At 39.5% G+C, this 25,520-nt stretch overlaps 1 protein-coding gene across 1 annotated transcript in view; it reads right to left on the minus strand.

Annotated features, from left to right (window-relative positions):
- Window positions 1-25,520, minus strand: part of pigeon (protein) — a 251,647-nt gene that overhangs the window by 25,520 nt on the left and 200,607 nt on the right. The window contains exons 13-15 of the mRNA XM_067146828.2: window positions 21,481-21,665; window positions 15,006-15,220; window positions 246-464 (exon numbers count right to left, since the gene is read on the minus strand). Coding sequence (XP_067002929.2) covers window positions 246-464; window positions 15,006-15,220; window positions 21,481-21,665 — 619 coding nt within the window. The remainder of the gene's footprint in view (window positions 1-245; window positions 465-15,005; window positions 15,221-21,480; window positions 21,666-25,520) is intronic.

Genomic DNA, 25,520 nt, shown 5'->3' on the forward strand with positions numbered 1-25,520 from the left:
AAATCAGGGTTTGGAATAATTTACCAAGGGATTTGATAAATTTCAAACTTTTTTGAAATCATTTAAAAAAGACTAGGTAAATAACTGATAGGAAATCTGTCAGCTGGAAAACAGCCCTAAATGCAGATCAGTGGTGAGTGATTAATTGATTGATTTAGGATATTTCAGAATCAATATTTACAAAAAATATATATATATTTCTTACAAGAAACAGAGAAACGAAACAACACATTGCACACTAATACCTCTAGAATTGATTTGGGCTGGTCGAGCTCTCTGCGGTGGGTGCCCACGAGCTTGTGTTCCTTCAACTCCAGACAGGATATTGAGAGCATGTTCACGAGCTCTAATCATCAAGCTCACTGGATGAGACCACTGGTTAAGCAGACGTTTAGCGCGAGATCTTGGTAGAAGAAGGAGTAATCGCAGTTTTCTTCTCACGCCTTCACGGGTATCATCAGTATCTGGGGGGAACAAAAAAGAAAAAAAAAAGGAAAAAACAATTTTTTAAATTTCTTTAGAATACAATTTAAAGCTAATTTGCAATTTAAGGGTAAGTTTAAATGCTATTTTGCTGGCTCCGTGGTGTAGGGGTAGCGTGCCTGCCACTTGCCCGGAGGCCCAGGGTTCGATTCCTGGCCAGGTCAGGGATTTTTACCTGGACCTGAGGGCTGGTTCGAGTCCCACTCAGCCTACATGATTAGAGCTGAGGAGCTATCTGACGGAGATAGCGGCCCCGGTCTAGGAAGCCAAGAATAATGGTCGAGAGGATTTGTTGTGCTGACCACACGACACTTTGTAATCTGCAGGCCTTCGGGCTGAGCAGCGGTCGCTTGGTAGGCCAAGGCCCTCGAGGGGTGTAGTGCCATGGTTTTTAAAAAAAATGCTATTTTGATAAGCTGATCCAAGTATTACAATAGGGAAGATTACTCAAACTTCAAAAATTACAAAGAATAGTGATATTTACAAAGTATTTTTTGAGAAAGCCACTTCCACTAGCATCATATGACCAAGCATCAGATAAATAGAAGAATCTTTTTTCCTCACTTTAGAAACAGATATTAAAACTTGTTCAAACATTCATTTTGATTAAAAGACATTGATCTAGCATATCAATTTCTTAGCACTGGAGGGGTGGTATAGATCAACTCACAGCGAAGTAGTTTCCCGTTGCTTTCATCGCTGAGCCAGAAGGTGGTGTTACATGTCAGACCTCCAAGACCACTGAGATGCATACACCAACCGACCCTATGAGCAACATTTACACACTATTCATCACAGGGGCTGAGTGCTTAAGGACTGGGATTACTAACATAGCTCATACCTCCGCCACTTTCATATCATTAGATACAAAGATGAACTAAGACAAAAAAAAAAAGAAAGTAAAAAACTTGATCTATCCCATACTAGGAGACACAGTACAGTCTGGACACTGTATCTCAAAGGAGATAGATCTGGGCACTGCTGATGATAAATATTTTAGGAATAGAAAACATATGACAACCAATATGATTGTGATTAAGGGCTAATTTAACTGATCCACTGCCATTTCATTTGCACATTGATACATAGTACTGTCAATAAGCATCAGTAATTGGAACTTGAATTGGGGTTAATGAAAAATCTTTAAATAATTCTGAGTAAATAAAACACTGAAGTGATAGTTTAATTGAATATCCTCTTCCTTACAAAATATCAACAAAGAGACCGTCAAACAAGAGTATCTTCTATTATGGTTATGATCAACTCAATGCCAAAGCATTTCTGGGAGTTCTAGAACTGTGATGGTGGGCAAGGAGATAGCTACAGTACGTGAAACTTATAGTGATTCCTGGTTTTACAGGTTTGCAGAGTAAGGAGGGGGCTCTCCCAATTCCGGTAATACTGCCAACTGAATGCAAATGAAATCTGAATTGAATCAATAGTATGATTGATATGACTTTTCTAAACCTTTATTATCTTAAGCCAACAACTGTGTCACACACACATTATATAACATTTCTTGATGTGAATCTTGTTCCTAGCATGAATTCTATATTTTGACTTTGCTGTGTAAACAACAACAGTACTAGGACGTAAAGTGTATGCCAGATGTCCCATGGTGATGCATAATCAATTCATAGTTTGTGTTTCAAAGGTTGCCAATACGAATCTCGAAGATAACTGAGGTCTACCAACTCAGCACTAGGGAGCCTAGGCATCACTAAAAGTTTTGCGTACTGTAATTATCCCAAGATTGCACACTATTTTTCTTTTTCTTTCACTGTCCACCCTTTTTATATCAATATCAACCTCATATTTGATGTCCATGAATGTTGACAAAGGCAATGACATCATCTTCTGAAATTCCGAACCTTTGATTACGGCCAACTATGCTACAGTTTGCAGTTATAATTTGTTAACAACTGAAGGGGTTCCCTGAAAAATGTTGAATAATCCAATTTTAACTAGCGAGTTTTAGGTTGAATAATGTTGGATATCCAATGCCTCATAAGATACATGAGTAAATGAGTTGCTACTGCAGTTAGAATTCATAGTAACCAGTTCGAAATACGAGGTCTATGGAAAACCATTGTACATTCATTCAACATGGCAGAGGAAGAATTCTGTTTACCATCTGTTTCTTAGTTATTAAGAGTGAATAAGGGCAGAAAACAGCCTATTAATACACTGACTGACAGAGCAAATGCAACACCAAGAAGGAGTGGTTCGAAAGGGATGAAAGTTGGGGAAAAAACAGAGATGGCACGGACAAATAATTGATGTTTATTTCAAACCGATATGCAGGTTACACAATGCGCACGGCATCGACTCAGTAGGATGTAGGACCACCGCGAGCGGCGATGCACGCAGAAACACGTCGAGGTACAGAGTCAATAAGAGTGCGGATGGTGTCCTGAGGGATGGTTCTCCATTCTCTGTCAACCATTTGCCACAGTTGGTCGTCCGTACGAGGCTGGGGCAGAGTTTGTAAACGGCGTCCAATGAGATCCCACACGTGTTCGATTGGTGAGAGATCCGGAGAGTACGCTGGCCACAGAAGCATCTGTACACTTCGTAGAGCCTGTTGGGAGATGCGAGCAGTGTGTGGGCGGGCATTATCCTGCTGAAACAGAGCATTGGGCAGCCCCTGAAGGTACGGGAGTGCCACCGGCTGCAGCACATGCTGCACGTAGCGGTAGGCATTTAACGTGCCTTGAATACGCACTAGAGGTGACGTGGAATCATACACAATAGCGCCCCAAACCATGATGCCGCGTTGTCTAGCGGTAGGGCGCTCCACAGTTACTGCCGGATTTGACCTTTCTCCACGCCGACGCCACACTCGTCTGCGGTGACTATCACTGACAGAACAGAAGCGTGACTCATCGGAGAACACGACGTTCCGCCATTCCCTCATCCAAGTCGCTCTAGCCCGGCACCATGCCAGGCGTGCACGTCTATGCTGTGGAGTCAATGGTAGTCTTCTGAGCGGACGCCGGGAGTGCAGGCCTCCTTCAACCAATCGACGGGAAATTGTTCTGGTCGATATTGGAACAGCCAGGGTGTCTTGCACATGCTGAAGAATGGCGGTTGACGTGGCGCGCGGGGCTGCCACCGCTTGGCGGCGGATGCGCCGATCCTCGCGTGCTAACGTCACTCGGGCTGCGCCTGGACCCCTCGCACGTGCCACATGTCCCTGCGCCAACCATCTTCGCCACAGGCGCTGCACCGTGGACACATCCCTATGGGTATCGGCTGCGATTTGACGAAGCGACCAACCTGCCCATCTCAGCCCGATCACCATACCCCTCGTAAAGTCGTCTGTCTGCTGGAAATGCCTCCGTTGACGGCGGCCTGGCATTCTTAGCTATACACGTGTCCTGTGGCACACGACAACACGTTCTACAATGACTGTCGGCTGAGAAATCACGGTACGAAGTGGGCCATTCACCAACGCCGTGTCCCATTTATCGTTCGCTACGTGCGCAGCACAGCGGCGGATGCGCCGATCCTCGCGTGCTAACGTCACTCGGGCTGCGCCTGGACCCCTCGCACGTGCCACATGTCCCTGCACCAACCATCTTCGCCACAGGCGCTGCACCGTGGACACATCCCTATGGGTATCGGCTGCGATTTGACGAAGCGACCAACCTGCCCATCTCAGCCCGATCACCATACCCCTCGTAAAGTCGTCTGTCTGCTGGAAATGCCTCCGTTGACGGCGGCCTGGCATTCTTAGCTATACACGTGTCCTGTGGCACACGACAACACGTTCTACAATGACTGTCGGCTGAGAAATCACGGTACGAAGTGGGCCATTCACCAACGCCGTGTCCCATTTATCGTTCGCTACGTGCGCAGCACAGCGGCGCATTTCACATCATGAGCATACCTCAGTGACGTCAGTCTACCCTGCAATTGGCATAAAGTTCTGACCACTCCTTCTTGGTGTTGCATTTGCTCTGTCAGTCAGTGTATTATGAAGTGGAAGGATAATGTGAGAAAATGTCAAAGGAATAGTGGTAAAACCTGGAAAATATCCTTCAAGTAAGGTGCGTAGAATAACGTTGGATATCACATATATTGTAGGTTAAGTTAGGTATGCTGCTTTCAATGTGGCATTTCATGTGGATTGTGTGCACCGAACTTTCACGTTAAAATAGCATAATATATGTGAGTGAGCCGGCAATGTGACAGTGGGGTATTTGAGGTACATGATGTTTACAAAGTAAGTGACTGTGTGTTTCTCTTTCTGTTTAGGGCCGTGTTTGTACAGGTCTTCACAGCGATTGTAAAACATTTATCATGGACGTAAAGAAAGATGCAGTCTAAATATCTAGCCTGAACCTAAACGTCATCGAGTTGAAGGGGCTGTTTCACATAAATCGTGTTTGTTCAGGTACTATATTCCAGTGAAGGGGAAGCATCTTTAAGTCTGCCAAAAAACATTTTGTGTTGCGTTTCAGATTACAAAAAGAATAGTGCAGATCTTACAGCACAAAATTAAAAATGGGGAAAAAGACTTCAAGGATGGCCGGGGTTCCCATAAAAACAGACCAAACCGCGTTGCGGATGAAGACAAACAGTCTGTGCATGATCACATAAAAAAGCAAAGCAAAGCAAAGTCTTCTCTGTACAGGCCATGGAGGCCCTTGGAGGGGTGGAAGGTAAAGGCTTCCACCAACCATAACCTCGGCACTAGATGGGGTAGAGTGGTTAGCTCTACGCCTGGCCGCCTTTGCCCCCAGGAATTAACCTGGGACTCATTTTTGGTGTAGGCTGAGTGAACCTCAGGGCCATATGCACCTCCGGAAGTGGAAATCTCATTTCTTAAATTTTATGACTTCCTGACGGGGATTCGAACCCATGTCCTTCCGGGCGAACCGAGTATGCCTTTTTTTAAATTTTTTTTTTAATCAGAGGCAATATGCAACATATAATTTTGCCATTTTTAATCCAGTGAGATCAACAAAGATGCATGTGTGGCATGAATCCATAGCTCGAAGAGGGACAACTGGGATTGTAACATGTGTGCTGAACTACGTTCATACGCACTATGAATCCATCTCGCAATATCAGGAGCGCACACTCATTCTGATCGTTGTGTAGTTTATAATAACAACTGGACAGTGATTAGTTTGATGCAGTGGTTGGTGCATCGAGTTATTTCACTCACTTGAGCCAAATGTTTCTTTGTAGCGGGCATAGCTTCTTGCCGTGTGACAAGGCATTTGCCCTAGTTGAAAAGAAGAAGAGAGTATCCACAATTCATGTACCATTCCAGTGGGAAGGAGTCATCAAATATGCATGCCCAAATAAGCCATTTGATGTAAAAATGATGACTCAAAGTGACTTTTTTGATGTGACTCAACTTTTGTGCAATCTGAGGAAAGATCCTGCCTTAAAAATAAATGAGGTGATGTGGATGTGGATTTGTGCAAATAGTCCTACAGTGCTTCAAGTTAGAGCAGGTCACACTATCCTTCACCCTTGGAACTGTTACAGTCTCGCTAAGTGACGTGGGAAAAGCCAGGCGCACGAAAAATGTATTGTGGTCCGATTTTCAAGCCTTACCCCGCTGTACCAGGAGCCTCTGCCAATTAAGAAAGAGAACAAAAAGGGACTTACGAAGCATGTGTGAATTCCCAGAACCTTAGCTGAGAGACCTACTTCAATTCGTCCTGTGAATAAGTGAGTAAAGTACTGATGTATGGATATCCAACATGTTTGCTGTAGTGCACAATACTTGAAATATAATTGAGTGGCACACTACTAACATTTTTGCTGTTTTGGACACACACTGTAGTGCATAATACTTGAAATATAATTGAGTGGCGCACTACTAACATTTTTGCTGTTTTGGACACACACTGTAGTGCATAATACTTGAAATATAATTGAGTGGCGCACTACTAACATTTTTGCTGTTTTGGACACACACTGTAGTGCATAATACTTGAAATATAATTGAGTGGCGCACTACTAACATTTTTGTTCACCAGTAATTGTACTGTAAATGATTCAATAAAACATCCAAATATGTGACTTTGGGTGAATTATCTAGTTTTTTTGCCTCTCCTATGAAATTACTGAAATGGACTATCAACATTTTTTGGGTGAGCCCTTCAATTGTAGACATTAAGTATGTGCAATATCTGGTTCTAATGTCTTCAAATGCACACAAGTAATAATATCTAGATTTCTTTCTTATCTTTTTTTTTTTCTTAAGTTGAAAATATAGTGTTCATCTTCTTCATCAACAGAGTCCAAGTACAGTGGTGTATTTTTAGCAAGAACAGACTTGTAACTCAACTCCTTACTGAGCTGCACTTTAAAAATAATACTAATATAAATGTCAATTTTCTTGACTTGTGGTATCAAACAACTTTTTTCTTTCTGGAGATAACTATCAACAACAGCAGTATTTAATTATTGATTTATTTATTAATTTATTCATTCATTCATTTAGTTATTTGCATACTATCTCATCAGGTATTCTCCTACATGCTCCTCAGGAAGTTAATTTCAACTGCTTGAATCCTGTTCTTGTGTCGGTTAGTCAAGGTCCAGGCTGCTGAAGTATACATCAATATTGGTATGAAATAATACAAAATATTACTGGTACACCTTTGTTTGGTATAATGTCTCTAACACACTGGTAGACTCTTGTTGCTTGCTCATTTTCCATATTTCCATTGTGTAATATCACGCTGCCAAGATATATAAAACTGTTCACTATTTCTATAGGGTCATTTCTTATTGTCATCTCTCCTGTACCCATTCTTTTTCTTCTTGTCATAATTGTTTTCTTTTTTACAACACTAATCTTCCACCGAAGTCTCAGTCTTAGGGCTTTGACAATATGGAAGCTACTGAGGTATGGGGGTGCTAAATAGTGACATTTGGAGAATGACTAGTGCATCTGGATGTTATGAAAGATGCTACTCACAGGGCCAGTCATGCTGCAATAGCACTCTCTAACCCAGTGAGGATGGCAATGGCAAACAACTTCATTCCTCATCATCATACCTAGTATGCATCATGCCACTGGTTTTTGTGCTTTCCCTAAACATATAATCTTTGGTGAAGCTATCTGAGGAGCCTCTGGCTCGAAGACCTAACAGATAAACAGTCTTCATTACAAAATCATCTAGTTACTTGGATTTGCACTTCCTCTTCATTTTCTCTCCAAATTTCAATCAACAACATAGCTTTTAGCTGTTCTATGCACATTGCTTAACATTTTATCCATCTCACCCCATCGCTGACCCTGTATCAGGAAACAGGACTAAGGGCTAAATCACATGCATGATATTGAATAACGAGGGGGACAACACACTTTTGTATATAGTGACAATATAATAAGGTGAACTTTTTATATAATAATAATAATAATAATAATAATAATAATAATAATAATAATAATAATAATAATAATAATAATAATAATAATAATAATAATAAATACATACATACATCATCATTATAGACCGTTATGCCATTCAGCGTTCAGTTTGCAAGCCTTGCAACTAGTGCTGTGGCCTCATTTATCTTTAAATCGTTAGAAACTGAGTCTAACCATCGTCGTCTTGGTCTCCCTCTACTTCTCTTACACTCCATAACTGAGTCCATTATTCTCCTAGGTAACCTATCCTTCCCCATTCGCCTCACATGACCCCACCACTGAAGCCAGGTTATGTGTACAGCTTCATCCATTGAGTTAATATTAACATAGCCTTTATCTCCTCATTCCGACTACCCTCCTGCCATTGTTCCCACCTGTTTAATCATTCTCGCTACTTTGATGTCTGTTACTTCTAACTTATGGATAAGATATCCTGAGTCCACCCATCTTCCACTCCTGTAAAGCAAAGCTGGTCTCAAAACAGACCGATGTAAAGATAATTTGGTCTGGGAACTGACTTCCTTCTTACAGAATACTGTTGATCGCAACTGCGAGCTCACTGCATTAGCTTTACTGCACCTTGACTCAATCTCACTTACTATATTACCATCCTGGGAGAACACACATCCTAAATACTTAAAATTATTTACCTGTTGCAGCTTTGTATCACCAATCTGACATTCTATTCTCTTGGATTTCTTACCTACTGACATCAATTTAGTCTTTGAAAGGCTAATTTTCATACCATACTCATTGCACCTATTTACAAGTTCCAAGATATTAGACTGCAGGTTTTCGGCACAATGTGCCAATTAAGACCAAGTCATCAGCATAGGCCAGACTGCTTACTACATTTCCACCTAACCGAATCCCTTCCTGCCACATTATACCTTTCAGCAGATGATTCATGTAAACTGCAAACAACAAAGGTGAAAGATTACAGCTTTGTCTAACCCATATAAGTACCCTGAACCAAGAACTCATTCTACCATCAATTCTCACTGAAGCCCAATTGTCAACATAAATGCCTTTGAAAGATTTTAATAATCTACCCTTAATCCAATAGTCCCCCAGTATAGTGAACAACTTTTCCCTTGCTACCTTGTCATATGCTTTCTCTAGATCAACGAAACATAAACACAACTGTCTATTCCTCTCGTAGCATTTTTCAATTACCTGACGCATACTGAAAATCTGATCCTGACAGCCTCTCTGTGGTCTGAAACCACACTGGTTTTCATCCAACTTCCTCTCAACGACTGATCGCACCCTCCCTTCCAAGATGCCAGTGAATACTTTGCCTGGTATACTAATCAATGAGATACCTCGATAGTTTTTGCTAATCCATGCTAATCTTACTACTCTAAGAGGCCATTTCATCCCTGCCTTCCCACTATACTTCACCATTTCAGGTCTAATTCCATCTATTCCTGCTGCTTTATGACGATGGAGTTTATTTACCGTCCTTTCCATTTCCTCAAGCGTTATTTCACCAACATCATCTTTGTCCTTCCCATGATTTGGCTGTTCGCAACCCCACTAGGAAGATTTCCTTTTATGTTGAGAAGATGTTCAAATATTCCCTCCACCTCTCCAGTGATTCCCTGTGATCTATTATTAGTTCACCTGAATTACTTCAAACACTGTTCATTTCCTTTCTCCCTTCCTTCCTAAGATTCTTTATTACGGTCCAGAAAGGTTTCCCTGCTGCTTGACCTAGCCTTTGCCAAAATCTTTCCATGACTTCTTTTTGGATTCAGCAACTATTTGTTTTGCTTTGTTACTTTTATCTATGTACAATTCCCTGTTTGCATCAGCCCTTGTTTGGAGCCATTTCTGATAAGCCTTCCTTTTATGTTTACAAGCTGCTCTCACTTCATCATTCCACCAAGATGTTTGCTTTTTCCCATCTTTACACACAGTTGTTCCTAGGCATTCTCTTGCTGTTGCTACTACAGCATCCCTGTATGCCACCCATTCTCTTTCTACAGCCTGAACCTGCTTACTGACCACTGTTCGGAACTTCCTACTAATTATATCCATGAACTTCTGCCTAACTTCCTCGTCCTGGAGGTTTTCTATCCTTATTCGTTTACAGACAGATTTCACTTTTTCTATCCTAGGCCTAGAGATACTTAGTACACTACAGATCAAAAAAATCCCCCCAAAACCGGTATATTCCTAACAGATTTCCTGAATTCGAAGTCGGTTAAGATATAGTCTATTATGGATTTGGTACCCCTAGCCTCCCATGGGTAGCGGTGAATAGCCTTATGCTTATGCTAAACCCATACTAGCACAGAAGTCCAGCAAATGCTTCCCATTCCCATTAGCTTCCATACCTTCCCCACATTTACCAATCACCCTTTCGTATCCTTCAGTTCTAATTCCAACTTTCGCATTGAAATCGCCCATCAGCACTATCCTATCTTTGCTGTTAACCGTGACTTCGATGTCACTCAATACTTCATAAAACTTGTCAATTTCATCCTCATCTGCACCCTCACATGGTGAATACAGTGAGACAATTCTTGTCCTAATTCCTCCAACTGCCTAATCTATTAACATAATTCACTCGTTTGTATGCCTAACAGAAACTATGTTGCGTGCAATAGTATTCTTGATGAACAGCCCTACCCCAGCCACTGCCCTTTCCTTTTTAACACCCATCAAGTACATTTTATAATCTCCTAGCTCTTCCTCTTTATCTCCTCTTACTCGAATATCATTTACTCCTAGCACATCCAGATGCATCCTCTTTGCTGTCTCTTTCTTTCTTCCATAAGCCCCATTAATATTGACAGCTCCCCATCGAATTCCATTTTGTTCGCCAAGTTGTTTTCAAGGAGTCCCTGCCTTGTCAGATGGGGGTGAGATTCCGTTACTCCCACAGGTCCGAGATTTGCTTAAAATGTTCTGAACTCGGAAAATTCATGAAGCAGGCAGCTACTCTACTTACACATAGTCCAAGTGAGGATCTCACCTCTAACGTGTTAGGGACCACCGGTGGATTGTATAGCCTTAGCCGCCTGAACATAAGGAAGGCCATGACTCAAAATATGTCCAAGCTGCCCACTTCCCATTCCGTAGAAACATTATCCCGACTCTCAGGACCATTTACTAGGCCACTCATGTGTTGCCCATGGTGCTGGTGTTGTGGAAAATGCTGTGTTATTGTCATGATAACAAGGGTAACATTGACATGTTTATGGTGCTAAACCAAGAGTTTATTTGTCATTGTCCCTCGGTGTCCCTTCATTTCGAATTTTGTTTTGTACCTGTACCGGGAGGTACACCTCAACCCTGTAATTTTAAAAGAAGCGCCTTAAGGAAAGCTATCTCTCTAACAAAACGTGAAACAGCTACGGCAGGAAGTTGGGATATTGACCAGAAGATATCACCAGTGTATGATTGAGTAATGTTTTATTTTGAAGTTACCTAAACTGACTGGATTTATTTGGTTTGTTTTGGTTTACGTCAAGAAGTTTGAACTTTTCTCCATAGATGTCATTACAAAAAACTGAGGTAATGCACTCTGGTGCAAGGTAAAGGAATTACTGATTTAAAGAAGTTTCTTGTTATTATGTTTTCTCAACTAAATTTTCATTTATTTTGTTATTTCAAGGTTTGCAACACTTCTTTCTCATTCTGCCAGTTTTTGAATCTGGCCAATCATGAATTTTCTGTAATTATTTTTCAGCCAATAATAGGTTTCTTGTACCTTTTGAATTTGGCCAATAAAAATGAGAGGGCGTGTCCGGATTTAATCCAGAGCCCTCTCGAACCGTCCCCTTGGGTATATAAGCTGAGGCTTTTCTGGCTACCTTGTCTTTCTAAGAGTGTGTGTGTTAAGACACCTCCCGATACAGGTACAAAACAGAATTCGAGAGGAAGGGACACCAAGGGACAATGACAATGCCTTCGCCAGGCAGTTCAACAGCCAAGGTAATGGCCAGCAGTCATATCTCTCTGTAACTACCTCCGCAGACTTACAGGAGGAGAAGGTACTAATTTCTAACTGTGTAACCTCCTGTTTTATAAAATGTAAACCTTCTTTCGGCTAATGTAAAAATTTCATAAAGACTTTATTGTAAGGAGATAGAGAGTGCTTTACCCTCTCGAGTTCCCCTTCAGTTTATCTTGAGGTGACTACGATTTTGTAACTGTTTTTCTCGTGTAAATTTCCAAGTAACTTGTTCATTCTAGTCCCCTCAGTAGTTTGGGATTAGCCTCTGTATCACCGGGCCGCGAGCCCAATTAGGGTTTTACACTTAATTTTCTAGGAGCGCAAGTGTACGCCTTCATACATTTTGTGTTTGGGCCACTAATTTAACCTGTTCTTCTTTCCACGAAGGCCCAGTAGTTTGGGTAATAGATATCCCTGTGTACCAATTGTAAATGTTAGGCTGGGCCTAGAAAGGCCGGAAAGTATTAGATTTTGTGTAATGTTGCCTTGAGTAGGCTGTAAGAAATTGGGAGCGCAGTCTCCTTGGTGAAATTTGGAGAGCATGTAAGCTCTTTTCTGAAATTGCTAAATTTTCTGTAACATTGAGTGGTGCCTCTGGGGGGCTGTAAAATTCGTATCAGTTGGAGCAAGGTGCTCTGTTTTGGGAGATTTCTCTCCTTGTCTATGTAAATGCTAATTGGAGATATTGTAGAGTTGGAAATTTGGGGGCTTAAAGCCTGAAACTGTTAAATTCCCTATTCTTTAGGTTTTCCAATTCTTGTATCAAGATTGTTATTGTACCTGACCTTTCTTTTCTTCACCTAGTGAAGAAGCTTGTTGTTAAGTTTGCGATTTGAAAAGAAATATAACCTTCATTTTAAAAATTTTAAGTTAATCTTTGATATAGTAGATAGACCCATTCCACCCGGCACCTTCTTTCACCTCTTTTTGCTCCACGAAAACACGGTAACAGTACCATTGTTTTGTGTTATATTATCATTGTGTGTGCGTACAGTATTTGTATTGTCAGAGTGGTTTTATTTCGTTCCACATATGGGTGATGGAAATGCAAATGCAAAGAAGGAGAGGCCGATGACGACCACGATTGAGGTGGAAGGATACAATCCAACGCAGTATTATAGAAAGAAACCTGGATTGGGAGACAGTGTTGGAGGAGGAGTGGAGGGGAACCATATTTGCCCCTACCCGGCTACAGCTGGATAAAGGGAAATGATGATGATGTGCAAGTACTCTTTTTACTATTTATAATTAGCTTTAAAACCTCATTAATTCGAAGTTGTTGGGACTAAAAATTCGGACTTCAAATTACGTGATTTTGAATTAACCGCCAATTCGCAATTCAGAAGTGCCAACCCTTGCCGCGTTACAAAATATTCTAAGGCCTGTTACTGCATACAGTTAACCTTGATTCACAGTTTAAACCTTCCAAAATGTATCCAAGAAGGTGCATTTACAGTACTCAAATAATACACTGAGATAACCCACTGACCAACATAACCTCACGCAACGAAAGAAAGAAAAAGAAGCACGATTCAAAGACGAGGAGAAATCTATGCTGGCTCCCATGTGCAAGTACTTTATTCATTGGATTACTGCACTGTATGCATTTTAGATGCCTTGTACTTACACAGAAAGTACCCGATGCCCTTAAAACATCGTGGCTAATCGAACTTTCCTATGCCTCTATTCTTGTACTATTTCCCGTTATGGCATTTCTCTCATACTTCAGATATGTAAACACATGGCACATCGCAAAGTATTCTAAGACCTATTAATGCATGCAATCAGCTCGATTCACAGTTTAAACCTTTCAAATGCCATGGAAAAAAATTATTTCCGAAATGTATCCAACAAGGTGCATTTACAATGTTCAAATAATGCACTTGGATAAATCACTGACAAACATAACCTCACGTAATGAAAGAAAAAGAAATCACACAATTCAAAGACGAGGATAAATTATGCTGGTTCCCCTGTGCAAATGCATTATTGTTTGGATTACAGTACTGTTTGCACTTTTAGATGCACTGTACTTCCATGAAAAGTGCCCGAAGCCCTCAAAACATTCTGGCTCACCGAACTTTCCTCTGACAAGGGGATAAAGTTTCTCGCTTCCATGTGCATTGCAACTTTGCAACACATTACAATGACCCCCGCCCTTGTATAATTCTCCGGCTGGCACTTTCTCCTTTAAAACCATAAGACCATTTGGGCTCGTCATTAAAAGAAAGCACTGCAATTTCATCAGCAATGACAATATAGCTCGGTGTCTACGAATTGATTATGTGAGCCACGCTTTTTCGTCAACTGTCGGCATCGCCAGTGTTAGCGGATTCTGTCTCTCTGCACACTGCCTGCTGCGTGATTTTACGGCGTTCCTTAAAAGGTTGATACAAAAGAATTCCAATTACATTCAACTTAGCAATTATGAAGCACACTGTAGACCCACCGAAGTGAGTGTAAGTGCGGAAAGCTACCCCTCCACGTCCGGAACATGCGTTTTATCATGATGCGGATAAATTTTGAATTTAAATTACTCTGTAACATATTATTGTTTTAAAATCTAAAGGCAGTTTCGAATTGAAAATCTGAATTTTGAATTATTTTGAATTAAACAATTTAAATAACATGCAAAACCATATCTCATACTTCCGGGAACGAGAGCTTCTTCGAATTAGGTGGGATTTTGAATTAACCGATTTTGAATTATCGAGGTTCTACTGTATCAGTTTGTTCATAGTCATTAGTTGAAGGTTACTTTTAGGTTAGGTTAGTTTAAGATAGGACAGAATCATGTGTATTTTTCACCAATGGATTTAGTGTGAATAGTGTATTATGAAAATATATGAATCTTTAGAGAATGAATCATGACTTTCAAAACAAAGAGAGTCCATGAGAGGGGCGTGGCACTGCCTATTCTTGGCAACATTGTTTGGTGATGTTTCTTTATTTTCTGTAGTTCGGCAGTTTGCCACTTAACTGTCAGACTCCAACTCTGGATAAAAAGGAGTATACATGATAATAGAGCTTTAAATTTTACCCACTTAAGATATTTTTGATATTTCAGGCCTCAACAGTCCAATAGATTCTAGATTCATTACTTAACATGCAGTGCTATGATAAACCACTCCATTCAAGCCACCAAATTACCTGCCATAATTATCTTCATAACATCTACTTGCAGTTCAAACACATTATGTTGAAGATATTGCACAAACATGGAGGAGGACAGAGTTCGATAGCCCAGGTAAGTGAAGAAAGAAGTGAACCCTTGCGGCAATGGGAAGGCTAACGATTCTACTGCGAAGTAGTAGCGTTCCAACAAAGCAAATAGCACATGCCGTCGCCCTCCATCCAGCTGATCACTACAAAGACACAGATAGAGAATGGAAAATATCTTAGCAGTCTGAAAGGATCTGATAGAAAGTAGTTTGATGCCTTACAAACTCAACATAATACAATAGCGATTTCAAAGAAAATGGTTATTTATATAGCTTCTTTGTGGTACATGGTTTAGCCTAGCGGGTTTCAAACTTTTCTGATTGTAGATCCATTTGGACTTGAAAAAGAATACATGGGTTACCAAATAAATCCTATCATAAATACTGACTGGTAAACCTTTGTACTTATATTATGTGACTATTACATATTTAACATCGACAATATGCCTTCTACATTAATACAATGCATAACTATGAGTTCATAAATATACAGCAATGTTTTTGAGAAATAACATGCATAATAATAAAAATTTTACTTTCAAATAGTTCAGCATGAATACTAGACATAATTTCTGATTCAAAGTAGCAGAAGTAGAACATATGTACAACAATGGAGGAATTCATATTTTACTAAAGTATCTTGCAAACCTAAGTGAAGATGCATTGTTGCCAACTTGACAGATCTTCAAACTTGATGCAGTTAGTGTAGGATAAGAAGAAAGATGGATAAATACAGGAAAAGGGAAGACACATAAGCTAAAAATAAATACAGGTGGTAAAAGATTACAAACACAGGACAAACACAAAAGGAGAAAAGGGTCCCAGTGGGATAATTTAAATATTGGAAAGGATCCAGTTGGGATACCAGTGGACCTGTGGGTAGGTCGTATATTAATATATTAACACTACAGTTTTCCTTAATGCACCTGTACAATTCACAAATAATAAATTTAATTGTGGTCCATACTGACGAACGATTACTAACAAAGGGGGGAAAGGAAGGTCCAGCTATTCAATACCAGTTAAATAAAGTCTAATTATCTTTATTAAATGTTACAACTCATTTTGATCCTGTTATTTGGGTTAATATCTGCTTAATGTGTGTGTGAATGTGGCAGTTTTATCTCTAGAGACCAAAATGTAAGTTTTGTATGTTCAGAGATTTAAATCTGGTTGTGAGCACAGCATTTATACATAGCATTGACAACGATGATTATTTACAGTATTTGAATAAAGAATTTGAACAGCTGATGAGTGAAAATGCAGGTATGGATCGTAAGAGTGAATCTTCATCTCTGACTGGAAGGGTAACTGTAAAATGTATCACTAGACATCTCGGACTAAATAATACTTAATGTCAATGTTCAGTCCATCCAACTTCTTGGCTGAACAGTCTTTGGTTCGGAGGTCTCTGGTTTTCATTAGTAGCCAAGCTGTAGATTTTTAACTGCATATCGTTAATTTCTCTCGCTCGAGGGCTGGGTGTTTGTGATCATCTTAAGACACATGTTCACACTACCAACAACCACAGAAACAAGTTATAGTGAACACATCCCTTCACATAGGGTTGGCATTAAGAAGGGCATCCAGTTGTAAAACTGGAACAAATCCACAAGAAGTGTCAACCTCAAGAAATTGGAAAAAAGGCCAGGAAAAAGAAGGAGATCATTGTTCAATCCATACGTTTCTTTAAAATTCAAGTCAATCAGCTACATTTATAACATCGATAAGATCTGATGAAACTATTAGGTATATTAGTGTAAAGTATCACAATGCAACTGTTTTCGACCTCAAGTCAACACTGGCAAAGCTTAACAAGAAAGTAACCTTACTAACATCCTCTCCCTTGCTGCAGCCATATCGGAAATTTACTGTATTATTCGTGTTTATCTGTCCAGCTCTTATTTATCCTCTTCAGGCAACATCATTGCAAAGACTACCAGAAAAATTTATCTTGGAGGCTGGTGTTCTAATAAGGAGCACAAAGAAAGAAATATTACAACTACCAACAGATACCACAGACAGGTTATTGTAATCTCCAAAAAAAATACAAAGGGCTTGGACTCTTCAGAGCTATCTGGAAGCATACCGCTGCAAACACAAATGTATGTCATGTCATTTTCAGCCTTAATTAGCATTATGTAGTCCACACATTCAACATCAATATAAAGTACATAAGGAAGCACATGGACTTGCGCTCAATGGATCCTGCATCCGTATAGATATGATAGCCATTCTAACCAGCTCAAATCATGGTTTTATAATTGACCCTACAGTTAGAACTGTTAGCAAACAGTCCAATTCAGAACTTGTAAGTGCCCATCAATTGAGACAAGACCTACGCCTGAAAGAATATGGAAGATCTGATGAAACTATTAGGTATATTAGTGTAATTTAGCTCTTATTTATCCTCTTCAGGCAACATAATTGCAAAGACTACCAGAAAAATTTATCTTGGAGGCTGGTGTACTAATAAAGAGCACAAAGAAAGAAATATTACAATTACTTCATAAGGCAAAAGAGTTATCTTATTCAAGAAACATACTAGGCCGGTCAAAATCGACAAACATTTAACAAAACATGATGTATCTCTGATTTTTTGTATGTTGTTTGGACCCATTAGGACCATGTATACCCAAGTTTGCAACTCTCAAAAAGTTGTGGAAAGATTCTTACACACGAAAAACCATGAAATTTTTGGACTTGTTTCAGATTCTGCACTATATCTCCTAATTCATGCATTTTTCATCGAAAGCTGCCCTATATGTTTCTTAAGAGCATTAATTTTGTGACAAATTAAGTCCAACTGGAGCTCTGTGGGTCAATTGGTTACCGAATTACGGCACATTGAAAATAGGCCAGTTTTTCCAAAAATTGAAAATTTTAGTTTTAGACTTTCTTTGGGCCGAAATTGCGTCAAAAGCATTGATCCTATGAGTAGAATGTGCAGAATATAATTTGTAGGCAATTTAATTAGCTTCAAATTAAACTCAGAGTGGGGTCCGTAAGCCTCCTAGTTCACTCAAAATCTCAAAAATCCCCATAAAATGAAAAATAGGATTTTCCCAGAAATGTTCCACAACCTTTCCTGTCTTTTCTTTTTTAGTTTGGTAAAGAAAAAGAAGGCATGTAATCATTTAAAAACAGTGAAATGTATTTTAATATAAACACAATCAATCAATCAATCAATCAATCAATCAATCAATCAATCAATCAATCAATCAATCAATCAATCAATCAATCAATCAATCAATCAATCAATCAATCAATCAATCAATCAATCAATCAATCAATCAATCAATCAGTCAATCAATCAATCAATCAAATTAGGCACATAGTCAAACTCGTCGCCTTGTTTTTGATAGCCTTGGGCCGTCACTTTCGTTGTTCTCTTCAATACGTAGTTTTTTGACCCCTATAGGTAGGTACTCCAGTATTGGTGAATTGTCAGGGTTGTCTTGAGGCTCGTCATTGTCGTTCTCTTCAATGATGATAAGGGCAGAGTTCTGGCACGTTTCCCCAGAGCAGGTAGCACACATCACAGAAAATCTGAGCCTTGCTTTCAGGCAAGTGGAGCCACCTCTGCACACCCTTCTTGCATTTGCAAGGGAGGAGTTTCAGGAGCTCTGCGGGGGCAGGAGCTTGGCGACTGGTAATGGAGATGAGTCCAGCTGAGGTCAGTTCCCAAGCCCAGTTGGTGGCCTCTTTCTCCACCCCCAACCACTTTTGCACCTGGTGGTATGTGTGGTAGTGGTGATACGACGCAGCCCCTGTGGTTGGGGCAAACGGGTCAGATTTGCTTTGGCGTTGGCTGCTGTCTTCACAAAAGTACGGAAGCGTACATCGTTGAGGGTGTCTGTCATATACGTTTGTTTTAGTGGATCCTAGACCGCAGAGGAGCATGAGCAAATCCACATCCTCTCCAAAGATGATGACGTGGTCACTGGAGGTACTTTTTTTGCATAGCAGTCACGACGATATCGCGGTCTGCGTATTCTTTTGATATTTTTTTCTCAATTACCTCGAGAGCAAAAGCAGAACAGAGATGCTCAATGAGACGAACCTTGTTTTTGTCATTCGAGAGCATGTTCTCTTGGGGGACTGTGATGATGGTTGATGCGTCAAACACAGTTTCCGCTGATGCTGCAGAATACCATCGTGATTGCTCTGCAAATTTGGTGCTCTTTTGCGCACCATCGTCTGGATACCCATAGAAGACTACCCACAAATTTCTCCCAAAGTGGTTAAATATGTTGCTTATGTGGCTATGTGGCTTGAGTGAAGGCAGCGTAAAAAGCTGATTTTGTGCCTTTACGCATCCCTTCGACAGAAAATAGGGCCATTGGATATGAAGCAAGCTTGTATGGGCCTTCAACTGTAGGTCTGACTGTTTCATGATACACATGCGCTGGAAGATGGTGAGTGGCTCGACATCGACTCTCTTCTTGTGGATCTTGATAGAGGTTGTAGGCGTTGCCAAAGAGAGGACTTTTTCTTTCCTAGAGATGGTAACATTTCCAAAACCTTTTCCAATAATTCGTTTCACCCCTTTCAGTACTTCTTCTAATTTATGTGGGGGCCACCTACAGTGCCACTGCTAATGGATACGAGTTTACCTATTGATAGGAACAGTGGATGGTTACTGAACCACGCTTTCAGTTTTTTCACGTCAGAGGTATCTTGTGCAATTTGTGTAGGTCGCATATCGACACGCTGTTTACTTGTTGTGGAGAAAATATCCCAATCACTTTCTACCTCTTCACATATATTCAGCATATATACCATCCCGCCCGTCCAACAAGAGAGCACACTTGTAGAGATACCTCTGCCATGGCTTGGGCCACCCTGGCTCTTCACTGAACGCATCAATACCTGTTCAATTGTCAAGTCAGTCCACAGACCTGACCAAAATTTGTCAGATCTGCGGATGGTGAAGCATCCTTTCGTGAACAATTGATATTCTGTTGGGTCCATCCGGTCTTGCAGAGTGCCCATTTATCACTTTTTCGACATTGTTTTGAGCAGATATCGTGGCAAGGAGCTGTTTGAGGCTGCTCCCCGCCATGATATTGCCAATTGTTCCCATATATGATATCAATAGATGGAGGCCACCTAATCGTACTTCCACACCAGTCAATTCAGCACCGGGACAGTTTTGGACATTGTCCTTTTCTTTCATGTACAATTATTCAACTTACATACCTCCTATATGATCAAAATACGTTCTGCATGTTCAAATCTCTCTTCAAGCAACAAAAAAAGTGGTTAGGTACATTTCTGCAAAAAGGCGATTTTACCTTATATGGGTTTCTTTGAGATTTTGAGAGAACTACGAGGCTGTGCTTAATTTAAAGCTAATTAAATTGCCTACAAATTACAGTATATTCTGCAATTTCTACTCGTAGGATCAATGGTTTCGACGCAATTTCGGTCCAAAGAAGGTCTGAAACTAAAATTTACAAATTTTGGAAAACTGGCCTATTTTCAAAGTGCCGTAATTCGGTAACCAATTGACCTACAGAGCTCCGGTTGGGCTTAATGTGTCAAACATTTAATGTTCTTAAAAAAACGTATAGAGTAGCTTTCAACGAAAATGCATGGATTAGGAGATATAGAGCAGAATCTGAAAAAAGTCCAAAAATTTTGCGGTTTTTCGTGTGTAAAACTTTTTCCACAACTTTTTGAGAGTTGCAAACTTGGGTATACATAACCCTAATAGATTCAAACAACATAATAAAAAATCAGAAATACATAATGTTTTGCGAATTTAGCCATTTTTTTGGTGTCGATTTTGACTGGCCTATACAGTTGGGTGACAAATCCTGAGAGATAATCAAGCAGTGAATGGAGAGATTCACTCAAAATCATTAGTAACATCTATCCAGTCTGGGAATTACCCGGCAGGTCCCGCCCTTAACGCCTGAAAGCGCTCGCCTCTTCACTTTGCCTTCTGGTCCTTAGTGTCCGAAAGCGCCTGGCTGAATTATCTGCACACGTCTGCGATCTATGCGATAGTTTTGTATGTTTTTTGGCAGTGAAGTGTTTATAAGTCATTTATGAACACCCAACACAATCTACAAGGCTTAGGAATAAAAGAAGAGTGATAATCTGTCTTCAACAGATAGAGAACCTGCCACCTGGGTGACTGCCCTAAATGCAGATCAGTAGTGATTGACTGATTGATTGATTGATTGACTGAATATGTGTTATAAAATAATATGGCACCAAATAAAGCTTCTTTATGTGTGTAGTTGTGTATCACTCCCTATGCCCACCATTTCTGCAGACTTTCTGTTATATCATTAGTACAGTTACAGGTTCTTTCTTTACTTAACAGAAAAAAGGAAAATAATTATAAATTTAAGTGTGGTACAAATTGTGAAACATTTAATATATCAACTTACACAAGAGCAAAGCCTCTTTCCTGTTCATGGTAAGGATCAACAGCAGCACATTGACATAGTAACAAACACAACTGTTTGGATAATTCAAGCTGAGCAGCCACATATCTAGTGGCAACAACATGAACATTCATTGGAGTCTGCTTATTTCCATTCTTTAGCAGATGCATGCTCAATTCACGTAAATTCTGAAAAAGAAAGAAAAAAATGAAAATCCATCATATGTTACGTTATAGTTTTACACCTGTTTGTATAATAATAATACTTTATTAACGGTAATACCATTTTACACACAAAAGGGAAAAATAAACAAAACAAAACACACTAAAATAAAGAGTTAGTGGAGTATAAGAAGAAAAACAATTGGCCCATTGAATGCATAGTTAGTTCTATGCCAATTTGTAGACAATGTATTCTTAAACCTCGTGCGTCTGTCTGCTACATGTAAGTTAATTTTTTCAAGGAGCTGTGGGTAATTCACCAAGGAGCGGAGCAATTTAAAAATGAAAAGTGTTTCCAGGAATTCACGGCATTGTGACAGACTATGCAGATTTAAGGACTGTTGTAGGGCTGTATAATCAACATTTTCATATGGGAATCCTGCTCTAAATGAATAAAAACGAAGAAATGTATGTTATACTGAATCCAATCTATGGATAGAGGTCAGATGAGAAGGGTTCCATAAAGGTGTACAGTACATGATTTCTTACATATATTTTCAATATGTTCATCAAATGATAGGTTATAACTGAATAAAACACCAAGGTCATTAACTTGTGAAACAGGAGATAGAATGTTGTTATTACTAAATTTGTACTGAAATATTTTCTTCTTGTTTTTAAAAACCTATATTATTTTACATTTTTTATGATTAAGTTTCAACCCATTTCGAATACAGTACTTTTCCAGATGATGTAAATCTTCTTGAAGTTTTAAACAATCAAGTAGACAATTAATTTGCATAAACATTTTTGCAATGTCAGCAAAAAAAAGCAATTCAGAATTCTTATGTATATTTTTAATGTCATTTATGCACAGAGTAAAAAGTAAGGGCACAAGGTGAGACCCTTGAGGAACTGCACTGGTAACAATAATAGGCGCAGAAAAATGATTCCTTATTTTAACAATCTGTAGATGATTTTTAAGATACGATTCAAACCAGGAGAGGCCCATTAAATCCATAACCTGTTACTTTTTGCAGCAAGATATCATGGTCAACTGTGTCAAAAGCTTTTGAGAATTCTGTATAAATACAGTCCACCTGAGAGTGGTTCTCTATTGCATCCAAGAGGGACTGATAGAATAAAAGAAGATTGCTGCAAGTTGACTGTCCTGAAGAGAAGCCATGTTACTCATCAATGATGATATTTCTAAAGAGAGCTGTGATCTTGCCAAGAATTATTGAGTCAAAATTTTTGGAAATATCAGAAGAAATTGTAACTGGTCTATGTTGTTTTATGTCAGTTTTATCACCATTTTTGGAAACTGGACTAACAAATCCTTTCTTCCATTCCTCTGGGAAAATACCTTGGTTTAATGGTAAGTTAAACAGATAAAAAAGTGCTTCACATAAAATAAATGAGCAGTACTTGAGCAGGTAAGTTGAAACACCATCAGGTCCAACAGTTTTCTTTAATTCCAGAGATATCAGTTTGTTGTAAATTTCTGCCTTACTAATGTTGGTAACTGACAGATTTGACAGAAAAGGGATAATCATTTGCCATACTATTACTATTCTGATAAGAAGAATAAACAGATGAAAATTGTTCAACAAAAAGACTGACAATGTTTTCTCCAGTATCTGCTGTAACTTCATTAGATGCACTGTTGAAGGAATATTACTACATGATCTTTTAGAAGTTAGATATTGCCAGAATTTATGTGGATTAGAACTAATACTTTGTTCACAGTTGGAGACCTAGTTTGTATAGCAAGATTTGGATTCAGACTTGCATTCATTTATTAATTTTGAGAAATGCTGATAATCACTATTGAGATCTGATATTTTATACCACTTGTGTGCTTTCTTCTTTTCAATAATCAGTGACTTCAGTTTATGATTATACCACTTTGGGAATTTGAGAGTCTTAAAATTCCGTATAGGGATGTAAAATTCCATGCCATAATGTAGTACTGAATAGAAGGTTACTACTGCATTATCAATTGATACATTCTGAAACATCACCTTCCAGCTGAACTGTGACAAGTAATAATTTAGTCTATTATAGTCACCATTTAAAAGGTCAAAATAAAAACTATCAGCAGGTAAGGAATTGTATAGCTCATTTATAGGTAAAGAAATCTCTAATGCTGGGTGGTGTCTATCGAGGGTGACAATACTTTCATTACTAGATTTTAATTCAATGGAACTGGAGTTACTGAAAACCAAATCAAGAAAATAATTCAGAAAATTTGGGATATCATTAAACTGATTTAAACAGAGATAAGAAAATGTGTCTATGACTAAACTGGACTGCACCATGTGGTTACCTACTGACACAAGGCCAGAAAATGTTTCTTCATTTACTATCCTGTTAAGATGTGGTAGACTGTAGTCACCAACAGTAAATAATAAGCAATAAATGGTTGTCGAGATTTGACATAATTTTTTCAACAGCAATGCAATGATCGAAATCTTTTTGGACAAGAGACCTGCACCAATGATTAATTTTCTGGTATTAAAAGTCAGGGACAAAAACAACAGTTCAACTGTGCTAATGCATGGTATCAGAGTAGGTTTAAACCTCTTGCTAATACAGATCATTACACCCCCATGGGATGCCTTCATTCTCTTTAAAGACGACCTATCACATCTGAAAACTGAATATGTCTTGGGTCCGAGTTCCTCATCACTAATTTCATCATTTAAATTTTGTTTCGGTTAATATCATGAAGTCATAGTCAGCTAAACATGAAGAAATTCTAAGCTCAGTTAGTTTGCTTTGAAGTCCATTAATTTATATTTTGATAGTATCCTCTAAAGTGTTCCAACTAATTTTTTTTATTGATGTCACTGGTGCTTTCTTAGGATTATGTATCTGACCTCTGTGAACTGATTCCATATCTACATGTTGTATTTCATTCCTGATATAGGTTATACTTTATAAATCATTTACTGTATCCACAGACATATGGTAAATAGACTGGCAGCACCACTCATAACATTGGTGCTAGTTAAGCTGGAAACTTGCAGCCGCTGCCATCTTACATCACTACAGATTCACTGTAAACATGCATGTTACTGTGTTACGTGCAGTTTTGTTTTAGGTTGTTTTTTGCACATCCCCCTGTGGGTGGGGGCGGTAGAATAACACCCACGGTACCCCCTGCCTGTCGTAAGAGGCGACTAAATGGGGCCCCAGGGGCTCTGAACTTTGGAGCGTGGGTTTGCGGCCACGGGGCCCTCAGCTGAGTCCTGGCATTGCTTCCACTTACTTGTGCCAGGCTCCTCACTTTCATCTATCCTATCCGACCTCCCTTGGTCAACTCTTGTTCTTTTCAGACCCCGACACTATTAGGTTTGCGAGGGCTAGGGAGTCTTTCGTTTTCACGCCCTTCGTGGCCCTTGTCTTTCTTTGGCCGATATCTTCATTTTTCGAAGTGTCGGACCCCTTCCAATTTTCCCTCTGATTAGTGTTATATAGAGGATGGTTGCCTAGTTGTACTTCCTCTTAAAACAATAATCACCACCACCACCACCTGTTTTTTGCACATTTCACATTAATTTCTTGGAAAACTACTTTGTGGCAGAATGATGAATATCCGCATAGTGTTTGGGTGTGGTTTTTCCTATTCACGAAGAAAATATAAGGAAGGAATAGGAGTTTCAATACACCAGTAGTCAATTCTCTACAATGTGATACTTGTAGGGCAGCTGCTGTACAAAAAGAAAATCCTTAGCAGGGCTGAGTGGCTCTGGCGGTTGAAGTGCTGGCCTTCTGACCCCATATTGGCAGGTTCAATCCTGGCTCAGTCCAGTGGTATTTAAAGGTACCGGTATTCAAATATGTCAGCCCTCGTGTTGGCAGATTTACTGACATGTA

The sequence above is a fragment of the Anabrus simplex genome, chromosome 5, assembly GCF_040414725.1.
Source record: "Anabrus simplex isolate iqAnaSimp1 chromosome 5, ASM4041472v1, whole genome shotgun sequence".
NCBI classification, from domain to species: Eukaryota; Metazoa; Arthropoda; class Insecta; order Orthoptera; family Tettigoniidae; genus Anabrus; species Anabrus simplex.